At 37.3% G+C, this 13,132-nt stretch overlaps 1 protein-coding gene across 1 annotated transcript in view; it reads left to right on the top strand.

Annotated features, from left to right (window-relative positions):
* The first annotated feature begins 5,772 nt into the window (after nucleotides 1-5,772).
* The window catches only part of MOXD1 (monooxygenase DBH like 1), a 42,443-nt gene continuing 35,083 nt past the window's right edge, over nucleotides 5,773-13,132 (top strand). Inside the window, exons 1-3 of the mRNA XM_084285294.1 lie at nucleotides 5,773-5,870; nucleotides 7,344-7,511; nucleotides 7,626-7,709. Coding sequence (XP_084141420.1) covers nucleotides 5,793-5,870; nucleotides 7,344-7,511; nucleotides 7,626-7,709 — 330 coding nt within the window. The 5' untranslated portion in view covers nucleotides 5,773-5,792. The remainder of the gene's footprint in view (nucleotides 5,871-7,343; nucleotides 7,512-7,625; nucleotides 7,710-13,132) is intronic.

Below are 13,132 nucleotides of genomic sequence, written 5' to 3'. Positions count from 1 at the left end.
AGTTTTCTGGGGGTGGGCTTTGCTTTTCACTGACATAGGAGCATAAGAGTATAGTACGATCTTTGCCTTGAACTCAAGCTGTAATTATTTGGGGTTGAAAAAAGTTTGTTTGCTTATTTGTAAACTCATGCTCTGTTTACTTCTTGCCAAATACAATGTACAAACAGTTGTGTTTTTTTTTTTTGTTTGTTTGTTTTATATGGTAATATCCAGTGTGTGCTGGAACCATGAGCAGCAGGATTCCATCTGAATTAAATGCAACAATAAAAAAGAGAAATGTTAACCACAGTTATTTTTTTGGAAACCCAGAAAGACATAGCTTGGTGCTGATTTCAGGCAGAAGTTTTGGTCACTTCTTTTGCACACTATGGCAATTTATCCATCCTATTTATACTAGGATAGATCTCTTCTGCCAACTTTCGTGTTGGTTGCAGCTTCCGAATTCCTTTGCCAGTCTCGTCTTCAGCCTCCATCTCAGATAACATCAGATGGGTAGTCTGGGGATATTCAAAACTGCACGAGCTGCCTGCAGACCACAGGTAAAGACTAGATGTGACAAAGCTTGATTTTTCCCTCATTTCCCATTCCTAGCTTGTCCTTTGACTTGCTTGCAACTCTTCCACTGCTGCTGGAATGGCAGGGAGCTCCTGGCTGGAGGGGGGCAACACACATAAATCAGAGCTGCTCCCAAGCCAAGCCTGCAAGACGATTGCTGGATGGGCCACAGTTTGGAAGCTGTTCGCTGCTCCTTTAGGTTGAAAGGTGCTGTATATAATTTAGCATGGGAAATGGATACCATAAACAAAACGAGCTTGTACATTGTAAAGATCTGGGGAGGGAGTCCTATAAACACCTGTTCAAGTATGCAATAACAGCTGGTAGTGCTTTTCAGGTCAGGCTTCTTGGTGCAGCTGTGCTTACATTCTCTGAGGATAAAAAAGCCCATTTGCATCTTTTATTTTATTTTATTTTATTTTATTTTATTTTATTTTATTTTATTTTATTTTATTTTATTTTATTTTATTTTATTTTATTTTATTTTTTAACAACCTTAAGAAATTATTCTCCCCATCTTTGTAGCACAGCAATCAGAAACTGTTTATGCCACATAACATTTTTTTTTTGAGAAAGAAGGAGGTTAATAGGATCTGAAAAACTGTGCAGTATGATGGGCCTCACTTCTGGAAAAGAACATACAAGAACTTGTACAATCAAGAAGATTTTTCATTTTCTGTAAGTTATTTCAACTTCTAGGTAGCATAAGGAACGAGGTACCTAACTATTTGATCTCACAGCATAGCCCCCAATTTAAAATGCCAGCATGTCCAATATAATCAATGGGAGTGCAGAAGCTTTCAATGTTTCAAAAGTAAACAGTTTATCTAAGTAAATTGTAAAATAAGAACAACATCTTAGTTATTTCATGGCGTGACAAATAATGCTTCCAAATCTTTGTTTAAAACACTTATTGTTTAAACAATCAAAATAAGATGTTTGAACCAGAAAAATAGTCATTACAGCTTTACCTTCTTTCTATAACTCCTATGCTTCTGTAAAATTGATGTAAAACTTAGAAGCTTTATCTTTATTTCACATATATATTCTGTGTGTGCATAAGAAACCAAAGAATCTGGATTCAGGGGCTGACAGTAAATAAAGCTGTATTTACAGGTTTTTGCTGAGTGTTTCAGAAATTCAGTATTAAGGACCTGATAATTATTACTGATCTGTGTTGGAACTCCATTAAATTCAGAATTATTTGTATCAGTATAATCTTGCCCACAAAACACACAGGTTTTCCGACTGTATGGCATGCCAAAACCAAATCTTTGTAAAAGATGTAGCCATATTAGTGCCTTTTCCTATTTGGTAGGAAGAATAAACTGTTCTGAAATGAGGCAGGTTTCAGACCATCTGTGATGGATATCGAAGCACTGTGATTCTGTTGATGAAAATGTCCCACTCCTTTCTCAACAGAATTAAATGTGTGAAACTTGCAAATTTAGGTGAGTTCTGTGTTACAGCAGACTATCTCTGAGAGCATTCAGGACCATATTTAGATTCCTTCTGTTGAGCTGAACCCCAGATGCCTGATGTCTGGCTTCTGGTGCGTTCATCCTCTGTGCTGTCCTTTGGCCTTGTAAGTCACATTTACATGCCTTCAGAGGAACCAAGCTTTCTCCCCTGAGCAGACACAAGGATTTAAGTGGAGTATAGGCTGTCCGAATGTGGTAATGTGGTGTTACACCATAGTCCACAGGACTTTTATTTGTTATCATTTTTCCTTTCTGAAAGGAAGCATCTCTAGATACACATTTTTATGTCTTTAATGTTTGTGATGCCACCTACCCAAATCGCAAGGGGCTTACCTGTGTTGCAAGAAAGTTATCCACATTATGTATGTTCCATGCTAATGCATGAATATAATTGTTTAAAAAACAATAGTCTTTACACAGACTTTGTTTAGCAAGTATGAGCATAGATGACTTCAACTTCCAGACATTTTTTCTTACTTTTCCAACATACTGTTGAAAAGGATGTGGCATCACAGCTTGTCCGTGTGTCTTCTTTTTTGATAACCCCCTTTTGTTCATTAAGGTTGGTACACAAACATGTATGTATGTGTGTCTTAAAGTTTTGTAAGCTCTGATGAATAAATTGAGTAAAGCATGCATAGATTGACATAGTCTGTTATTTGAACAGAAAGAGATCAGAATGCTTTGGCAACGTGGCCTTGTTTTGTTTTCAAAGTGGCTAACAAGCTGTTTTCGTGTCAGGGATTGAGCAATCAAATTCTGAGCTGCTCCAAAATTTTCTTGTTACATTATTTGATTTTAGTTTTATGATGAACGTCTGGATAATTTTTAACAAAAGAAATAAAAATAGTAATAGAGGCAGTTCATAATTCATAAATAGCTCCTGGTAAATGTATTCATGCTAGATTCCCCTAGTGCTGCCCAATTGCACTCAGTGGACTTATAGGACTTGGGCGATACAGGAACATCCCCATCTTCCCATGAATTGTATGAATTTGCTTCCTGGGTATTCTCAGGATCCTGGTGTCAAGGGATGTTTCAAGGTGATGTATATCAGGCAGAGGAAGTAAGCAGAGCCAGCAAATTCATTAATTCACAGAAGTTTTCACGTGGGAAAGATTAACGTTAGTTGGTCAGATTAAAATCTACCCACAGAGTACTTTCCGGGGAGTGACGGAGCGAGGTGCCGCAGAGGCGATGCAGGGTCAGCAGTGAGCACCCATGTGGGCAGTGGGATCACCTTCCCCAGAGCACTCACCTGCAGGCACAAAGGGAGCCCCTTACAGTGAGCCGGAGCTGGGACCTGTCTTTGACCGTCATCCAGGAGAATGAAATCATTCCATTGACAATTGCGTTATCAAGGCACATCTGAGCCATATCTTAATTACACAGCTTCTTCCAGTTATCTTGCACTCTCCCTGCAGGCTTGTAGAGTTCAGGGCTATATAACATGCTTGCTCTTTTATTTTATTTTATTTTATTTTTTATTTTATTTTTTGGGGGGGTTACAGAGAAATACTTTAGAGTTTTTAAGAAATGGTGAAGATCACCAGAAAAATATTTGAGTGTACGCACCTAACTTGGCTTTATATTTCTGAACTTTCCTTCCCAGATGTTTCAGGCAAAAACTTTCAACCCAATCCCATGTGGAAAAGCTATTCTTGGATCTCTGGGTGCTTATTCTAATACAAGGATGCCTCCTTCCAGTTTAACCTAACATTTCAGAAAAGATATCACACTTAGGTAAAAGCCAATGTTCACAAGGATACAATTCTAGTCCAGATAAGCCCTTACTATTTCTAGGATGAAAGCAGAGGTTCCATAGAAATGTGTTTTCAGAACAGGGATGGTATTCTGTGTAGATACACACTGTCTATGTCCACGCTCTGATTTAGGGGTGAAATTGAGCATTTTGTTCCCATAAAATACCCACCTTCAAGTACCATCCCAGAACAGGCCCATCATTTCCATCTGGAAGAGCAAATTCATTGTTCTTTCTCTAAACAAACATAACTCATCACTTTCCTTTCTTTCAGCATAGAACTCCAGCTCCCAGACCTCTCTTTTGCTCTTTCTGATGAGAGTTTTTCCAAGTGTGTATTTTTTCATATAAGTATTCGTTCACTTATAGTCACAAAAAAAGTGCTGATGGGAAAAGGACTCTTTTCAGTACCTTTCGTTTTTTATTTATTTTTTAATTATTTTTTATTTAGATTTGTTTTGGAGGTGAAAAAATATTGAATAATATTTTACAGGAAGACAGAACTAAATCTGAATGTTTTCATACTGATAAAAATGGTCTGCTTCTTACCCTTTTCTTTCTTGAACCTATATGAGATAATTTCATTAAATTTTTCATCTAAATTAAAATATCTTGATGAAATGTTTGGGCATGCAGCTATTTGTACATCAATAACAGGCAGACCAGCCTGTGAACTGTGACTGGTGTGCACATGGTCTCTTGTACACACAAGGATTTAATGGGTGCAGTTAAGTTGAAGATTGTGGCTCCTAAATGATCCTTTAGTGAATTAAAACTGGCAGCCACTTTTACCAGTATTAAGATACTCGGGCAAAACATTTTACAGTTTTTCAGCTTTGTTGTCTTCTCTTTAACAAAGGGATGTAAAAGCTAGAAATCCCTCTAAAAGGAAATGGAAATCCAAATAGCTTGAGTTAAATGCCTTCAAGAAGCAGCAGGTGTTGTGTTATTTTGCTAAGGACAGTGCACTATTAATGGCATCTGCCAGTAACATGTTAAAAAAAAAAAAAAAAAAAGACAAAATTGCCTGCTATCAGGTGGTGTATTATGGAAAAAATGAGGTGTTTTGCTAACCAAGGCTAGAGGCTCTCCTCTAGGACTGTATGCTCAGAGCAGTTCCTGCAAACCACCCACCCCTGCCCCAGCCTGAGCAGAAACAGCCTAAAACTCATGGGCGGGCAAGCAGAGGATGCACCTTGGAGGCAGTGGTAGGAGGAGGCTGGAGGAGAGAGAGGAGGAGGCCGGAGGGGCACTGCGCGGCCACTGCAGCTGCGCAGGCAGGAGGAATTTGGGGTGAGGAGGTTAATGACCCAACACTGCTGCTCAGCTCCTCCATTGTACCGTGCTTCTGCTGAGCTGGGGATCATCTTTCTTAACCTTTCCTCTAAGAAAAACCACCCAACCCCAAACCAACAAATAAACTCCAAAACCCTCCAGGCACCTTTTGTGTGCACTAAGCACTGTTCATCCTGGTTAAACTGCAGGATTCCTGGTTCCAATCGATTTTAATCCAAGAGGTTTCCTTTTTGTGGGGTAGGAAAAACAAAGTCGTGAAAAGAGGGAACGGTGATTTTGTTGATTGGAGTATTAAGTGAATTTCTTTCCCTCTGTAATTTCCCCAAAGTTCACAACACCCCAGTTATGATAATTTAGGCTCACTGGTTGAGTACAGCCTTTATTTTCATAGTCATGTACAGGCAGTTAAAGTTGTTCAAGACATTTTTAAGCTGCTTGCCAAGGAGACTTGCTTTCTTGAAGATTTTTAATCCAAAAAAAAATGTTTTGTGTCACCCAAACTGTCATCCCTGAATATTTTACATAAAAACAATGTTAAGTGGATTCAGCATTCCACAAAAAGTTTTTTTTTTTTTTTTTTTTTACTTAATATTACCTTTTAATGACGGTCCACCTTTTATTTTCAACAGGATTATTTTACTGATGAAAACAGAGTACTGAAAAAAGACCCACAACAGGATTACCATCTGGAATATGCCATGGAAAACAGTACACACACAATATTGGCTTTTAGCAGAGAACTGCACACTTGTGATACAAATGATAAAAGCATAACGGTAAGATGCTCTGACTATACATATAGAGATGAAATAAATAACTCAGGCCAAAAGTATATGGGATTATGAAACTGGTTATTAAAATCTCATTTTAGTAAAATAAAATAATTAGAGAAATTCACTTAGCAAATGAATTCAGCTCCCAAAGCACTTTCCAAAACATTTATTCTGCCAAATTAACCAGGAAAAATACTTGTGCTGGTTTTATTAAACTCTTATATTTTAATTTCAGCTTTCTTTGTTCCTTCAGTTCAATGCATAAGATTCTCTAATTCGTAACACACCATGTGAACATAGGATTCGAAGAGGTATCTCTGTGCTCTCAGATCCTGTGTCCTACAGTTGCAATCATTCAAGAAATGTCAACTTGAGAAACACTTTTAGATCCTACAGTAACTTGCAATTCATCTTAAATCTAGACTTTTGAGCATATAGAGCTGAAATGTTTCATTTTTGGTTTAATTCTATATTAAAAATAAAGACATCGAAGAACTTAATGATGCAAATTTTTCCATGGTAAATACTTCTCATGGAAAATTCTGTTGTTGCCCTAGTGACTGCTGGACTTCATTTTAAATTATATGAAGTTGATGATTTTCATATTGAAAATGACAGGTAGGTTAGAGAGATTTACAGGGCTTTCTGTGCTTTGACTTGTTTACTACTACTCATTTTGGAAGCATCACAGTAGCAGTTTAACACTATTGTCATTATCAATGTTTTTGCAATATATGCAATAATAACAACATGAGGAGCTGAAAGATACACGAATGAAATCCACAGCTGTATAAACTGCCAGATTTCCACGCAGTCGATGGATCTGTGGTTTTTGCACCTGCTCCAAATTGTCTCAGTATAATTTAACATTCTGGGACACTTCAACATTTATTAGAGTATTTTGTCTCAGGGGTGATTATTTCAATTTGAGGATGGTTTACAGAGAATTGGTCTATGCTGAAGCAGTAGCTTGATTTTTAAGATGTAAATATGTTGTGTAATTTAATGTCTATCTTCCCTAGCATATAGGGACAGCAGCTCACAAAAGGTGTTCAGATCTTTGCATAGTTGAGCCTGGAAGCTGTTTTGGGAGGGTGTCTTCTGAGTGCTGGTCAAAAGAGTGCCATTTCTAGGAAAAGATGTTCTATATACTTAGTTGGTTATGTGTTTTTGAGTCTGTTCTGCTATTTGCAGTTTTGACTTAAGTTTGCTGCATTAATGAAGAAAGCTATCAGAGAAAGATACAACTTCTGTAGATCCACGTGAACCCTGCAAATATAAAACATGATTCATTTTAAAGAAAAAACTGCATCAGTAGATGATTTCGCCTCTGGTATGCATTATAATTGTTCAAATACAGCAACACCTACATCACACCTATATTAGGAACTAAATGAACTATGTGAAGAAGATATTGTTCCTGCTCCTTATGGGTTTTGTTTGTTTGTTTTGTTTTGTTTTGTTTTGTTTTTCCAGGAGAGCACAGTGCGGGTAATATGGGCCTACCACCACAAAGACATGGGAGAAGCAGGTCAAAATTATCACGGGTCTAATCGTGGTACAAAGAGTCTGCGTTTACTGAACCCTGAAAAAGCAGAAGTCTCATCTGCCTCTTTGCCATATTTTGACTTGACAAACAAAGACGTAAGTTACTCTGGGTTTTGGATTTATGTGCAGTTAGGGGTAAGCCCAATATTTAGACTTACACAACAGGGTAGTATGACTTTTATAATATTGTTACCCTTTTCATTAAGACAGGTGCCTATACCAGACAAGGATACAACATATTGGTGTCAAATGTTTAAGATCCCTGTACAACATGAAAAGCACCATGTGACAAAGGTGAGTGATTCAGACTGTGTGAAGTCCAGGTTATGTTTTTTGGTTTTGTGTTTAGAGTTCAGGTGAGGATGGTGACTCTTCAAATCAATTACGGCACTTTCAAAATTTGTTTAGTTCCGTGGTGGAGTAAAACCAAGACCTCTTGTACATCTTCACAAACATGGGTAAAAAGTATGTATTCGTGTGCTCAGCACCTGGCCCTAGTATTTCCCTAACAACCAGCATACAGTGTCCTCTCTCCACTAAGAAAATAAGGTTGAAAGTTACTGTTGTTCATAAACATTTTTGGCAAAGATTAAGTAAAATTGTCTAAAAGCATGTTCTGTCAAGCTTCAACTTTTATATAAGAATGTCATGGATTTCTTTTAAAGGAGAGTAATTTTAGATTAAAAATAATTAATTGGAGAATTCTGTTAAAATGACGGGCATCATGTGAGCACAGAATTCGTTACCTTTGGCTGTGTAAAAGCCAAATATTACAAAAAAATAGATGGATGTTGTAGTTTATTCAAAAATTAATGAAAAGGTGTAAACACAAGAAGTTCAGTGTGATCCAAGGTGATTTCAAAACCTACATGCATAAACATGATTTTGTATCATACATTTCCTAGGTTTTCTTTCAGTTTGGAACTGAAAGCTTCAGAGTACTGAGAGAAAGATGGTTCTCACATTCCTCCCCAGGAGCAATATACTGAAGACCTCATAAAGGAACAACTTCTTATTATTGTTCAAGACTACTTAAGATAGCATAGTGATATAGCTAATTAAAATAAGTATACAAGCCTTAAGGTGTATTTTCTATTCATTCATCATTAACTGAATGCTGTATAGATAGTAACCTTAAGGTAGTTTCATATAAATCAATGAACATCAAAAGAACAGAGCAAAGGGTTATTTTAGACTTGCATGGGAAAAATGAAGAAGATAAGATAAAGCCATCTCAGAGGTGGATAATACAACTAGTACTTCTTGACCTGAGTGTAACTAATTGTATGAATGTGGCTGCTGAATCATGGCCCTCATTTTTATGTTTCTTTGAACCTGTTACTGCATGTAAGTATTGAATTTTATTTTGTTGTTGTTGTTGTTGTTTTTTGGTTATTGTCAGTCATGCTACTCTAATGAATTCAGTAAGACTGAAATTCTAATTTAACTCAAAGAACCTGACATGTGATCTTTAATGTATGTCTGAGAAGTACGTATATTCTGAAATATTGTGGGTTTCTTCATTTTATCAAAATGAAGAATTGGAAGGTTAAAATTTCTGCCTTTGGGTCCTTGATCATTAAACACATTTGAAATCTGGGACAGGTGGTTTCAGAGATCTATATGGAAAACAGAATTTGCTTGTTATGTGGTATATATGTCAGGAGTCCTAGTTTTCTGCTTTCAAGTGAGAGACCTTTGAAATGGCAGTATCAGGGTCATGCTTTTCATATGTAATTTGGTGGAAATTGTACATGCATGCTGTTCCGCTAAAAACTGCAGAATTCTGGAATTATTTATTATTTATGTTTACTGAATTTATTTTTTAAATGTTTTGGCTGACCACACATACAGGTATTCTTTCCTAAAAAGCTGCGATTGGTTGAAGCTAAAACATCGTTTTAGTTCAGACATACATTGATTATTTTTTCAGATGAGTTTTATATTTTTTATTTTTACTATGATGTGTAATGCATATTATAATTTTAGGAATTACATTTTGAAATCAGCAATTTATTTGCCCGTTATTAAAAAAAACAGATAAGAATCCCCAGGGATTTTCCAGCTTCAGAAAAGCAAACAGATTTCATACTGCTGCTTAAAAATGGTTAGAGAGAGAAAAATGATTACAGAAAAGAGAAGAACAGATGTAGAAAGACTTCCTTATCATATCTTTTCATGGGCAAAATTTATATTTTCATATGTTTGTAATCATTTTGTAAATGATGCTTAGAGGGTTGTTAAGGAATTGTGTCAAAGCATTCTTACCAACTGTTTAAACATTTCCTAAAGCCTTCTGACACAAAAAAGATTGGGCTTATGGGTACTCAGAAGGATATTAACTATGCAAACATGGGCTGAATTTCACAAAAGGAAGGACAGATGAATTATTTGACCTGATCAAAGTGTTAGTTAAATACCTATGTAGATGTTGATTCTTTATTCCCTCTGTAGCATTGCTTTCATACAAATCTACACATCTTATTTTTATAGACAGAAAAAAAAAAAAAGTTTAAATAGTGAAAAACTGATCTCTGGTATAATTCAGTCTACATAAGTCATATACAAGTGAGCCAACTTTATCCATTTCTGTGCTACTTTGTGATTTTGTGGAACATTTCAATGCAGTTGGACAGCTTGTGCCAGCAGCAGCATTGAACTGTGCTTTCAGCTGCTGTTCTGGAGTGTCAAATATGTGCAATGACCACAAAAGGACTTTTTTTTTTTTTTCATATCGTTTAGCTGTTCTCCATCATTCCTTTTGTCTTGCAAATTGCTCTGTTCATTTCATAATAATAATGTATTTTTAAAAAAGTCACTTTCTTTGGGAAAGCACAATATTTAAATGAAGGAAAATGTCTGAGAAAAATTTAGACCTAGAAATAAAGGTAGAGCCTATGACTTCCAGCTGAGGCCTTTTTTTTTTTTTTTTTTTTTTAAACAAACAAACAAACAAACAAAAAAAACCTTCAATTGACCTCACATTATTTTTAAAAGGAATAGCTATATGCTACAGAATGTCTTCAAAGCATTTACAAATATATTCCATAACTGCACATTAGTGGTATAACAGCTGGGCAAAGTGATGACACTTGGTCTTAGGGCACATCCAAAATAAACCATTACCATAGCAGTGTTAGAATAGTGTTTAGATGAAGAGCATGCTTTTGAAATGAATCTTCAAGTTATTATTCCTCACTTTGTCAAAGATACATGATGCAGTTGCAGAGCTCGTGAACTGAATCCCTTTGGGTGAAACTTGAGAGGAAAATGTGTGCCAGAAGCACAGTGAAAGTATGAAAGTACCCCAGGCAGAACCAAATGGGTACCTGTACAAGTAGAAAGAGGAGAGGAGAGGAGAGGAGAGGAGAGGAGAGGAGAGGAGAGGAGAGGAGAGGAGAGGAGAGGAGAGGAGAGGAGAGGAGAGGAGAGGAGAGGAGAGGAGAGGAGAGGAGAGGAGAGGAGAGGAGAGGAGAGGAGAGGAGAGGAGAGGAGAGGAACACTGAAGGGAGTGACTCTATTTTGCACATGTACCAATATACAGCCTTTGCCCTCTGGGGAGCTAAGGCAAAGTCCTCCACCTGGAGGAGCAAGCTGCTGATTTCAAGTGAATCAAAGGGCTTGTTTGGGTAATGGCTGGAAGCACTGTGTTTTTCTGTTAGCACAAGATAAAGAAATGACTAGCATAAGATTTCAAAATCAGTGGAAAGTAAATTATGTAAGATCTTATGTCTTTTCTTTCTCTTTACATAATCTTCATGCGACTTTCCAAGAACCTCAGATAATGAGAAACAGCATACTTTCATTGACTGTTCTTGATCAAGCTGCACTACATGACATGTAAATTGTGCAAGAGATAAGATTGTAATCTTAGTTCATCTCATAGGTAGAATGAGGACATGGATAAGTAACTTCTCCTTGTGCTGCATGGAGAATAATGTGCTGCAATGAAGAACAGAGCATCGGTGCGGTAACAGGGCACTCAGCCAGGGTTAGGACTTCTCTTTTTAATCTTCCTTCATTTCATATCTCTGCAGCTTCTTCCCTAGGGAAAAGAGTGTGTCTTCCTACTTGTCTCTACAATACCTTCTGTTACGAGATCTTCTCTGATGCCTCCAGGAACTCCTGGAGAAATAACTCACAAAGCTAGTTCTAATAACCTTATGCCTGCTAAGAAATAAAGCAAAATAAGATGATTTCTCAATAGCTGGACATAATAGTGATAAGAGTTATACAGACCGCAAACAATTCCAGGCACCAGGCTGTTTTTGTGGCTCTGGTGGAGTCATTACTCCTTAACTTCAAGCAGCCTAGCTGGATGAGGGGTGGCTACTTGAAAAATTCTTAAACTTCCAAAGGTTTTCCCTCTCCTGTGTTTTTGCTTGCTTGCTTACTTATTTTTGTTAGCAGAACCAGTTATCAGGGTAATAGATCAATTTTGAAAATAACACTGCACAGAAGAGGTAAAAGGGAATGCTTGGAGGTAGTGGCCAGCAACTGTCTTCCTTTGCAGCAGCCGCTTGCAGGATGGCTCCGAAGTGGTCCTGGAGCGCAGACCCTGGCAGCTCTTCACATGGCAGAGCGCACATCGCTGCCTGTTTGCAAAATCCCCCCGCAGCTACATGTGCACTGGCCTGTTTTGCTGCTTTGAGCTCCAGGCTGTGGTATGCGCTTCAGGCTTACTACCCGACAGGGATTTTGTTTTTCTCACAGACGGAAGTGAGCTCTGAGCTTTCTCAGAAGTAGCTTTCTTAGAAGAAAAAAAAAAAAAAAAGCATTCTGTTTATTAGCCCAGACTTTTTGGAGATGGGCTCAAGGTTAGTTCTTGCTAGGATTTCTGCCATGCTCTGTAAACAACGTTATTTTGCCCGGTCCTGAATATGTCTCTTAATCTCATCGCTAAAGCCAGTTTTTTGGTGTCAATGACCGCACCTGGAGAAGAACCTCTGCTCCAGGAAGACTCCTCCAAGAGAGGGAGGGAGGGATCCATGGGTGAAACAGACAGACAGAGAGACAGGCATGCCCATGCACCAACCTCTCCATGAAAAGGTTTCTGTCTCCATGCTCAAGCCACACAGAGGGCAGCTCGTGTGGGTGCGGATAGCCCTTACAGACAGGCAGTCACTGCCATGCCAGGGCTGGGGAGGAGAGGCACTTACTGAGAGGAGCACGCAGTGAAAAGGGCGCTCTGTGCAGCACCCTCCATCCTGTAAGCCACCCATTTTAAAGCCCTTTATTATTTCCCTTCTAGGTAAAAATAAAATAAAATAAAATAAAATAAAATAAAATAAAATAAAATAAAATAAAATAAAATAAAATAAAATAAAATAAAATAAAATAAAATAAAATAAAATAAAATAAAAAAAATAAAATAGGATACTTGGGCTTCTGAAATCCTTTAATTTTTTATGGTCAAGATGTATGATTTTCAGTGTACATGCATATGTATGCATTGACACGTCTATGATTGGTTTTTTTTTCTGCCAAAGTGGTGAATTTATTTTTTGCTTACCGTGAGCTGGCATCATGTAGATGTTTACCACCATCATGAAAGTGAAAATTTGTTTCACATTCATGGGAAATATTTCTCAGTATTAAAGTAAATACAGCTCTTGCTGTATTTTCAAAGCCTGTTTTTACTGCTCTTTCTACTTGTGGTTTGAAAGAGACATCTTTGTTGTTATTGTCTTTAGCTTAGCTTTCAATATTCCATGTCT

This window comes from Netta rufina (genome assembly GCF_964035555.1).
Source record: "Netta rufina genome assembly, chromosome: 3".
Classification (NCBI taxonomy): domain Eukaryota; kingdom Metazoa; phylum Chordata; class Aves; order Anseriformes; family Anatidae; genus Netta; species Netta rufina.
Note: the sequence above shows the minus strand (reverse complement) of the source record. Positions and strands in the feature narration are given on the sequence as shown.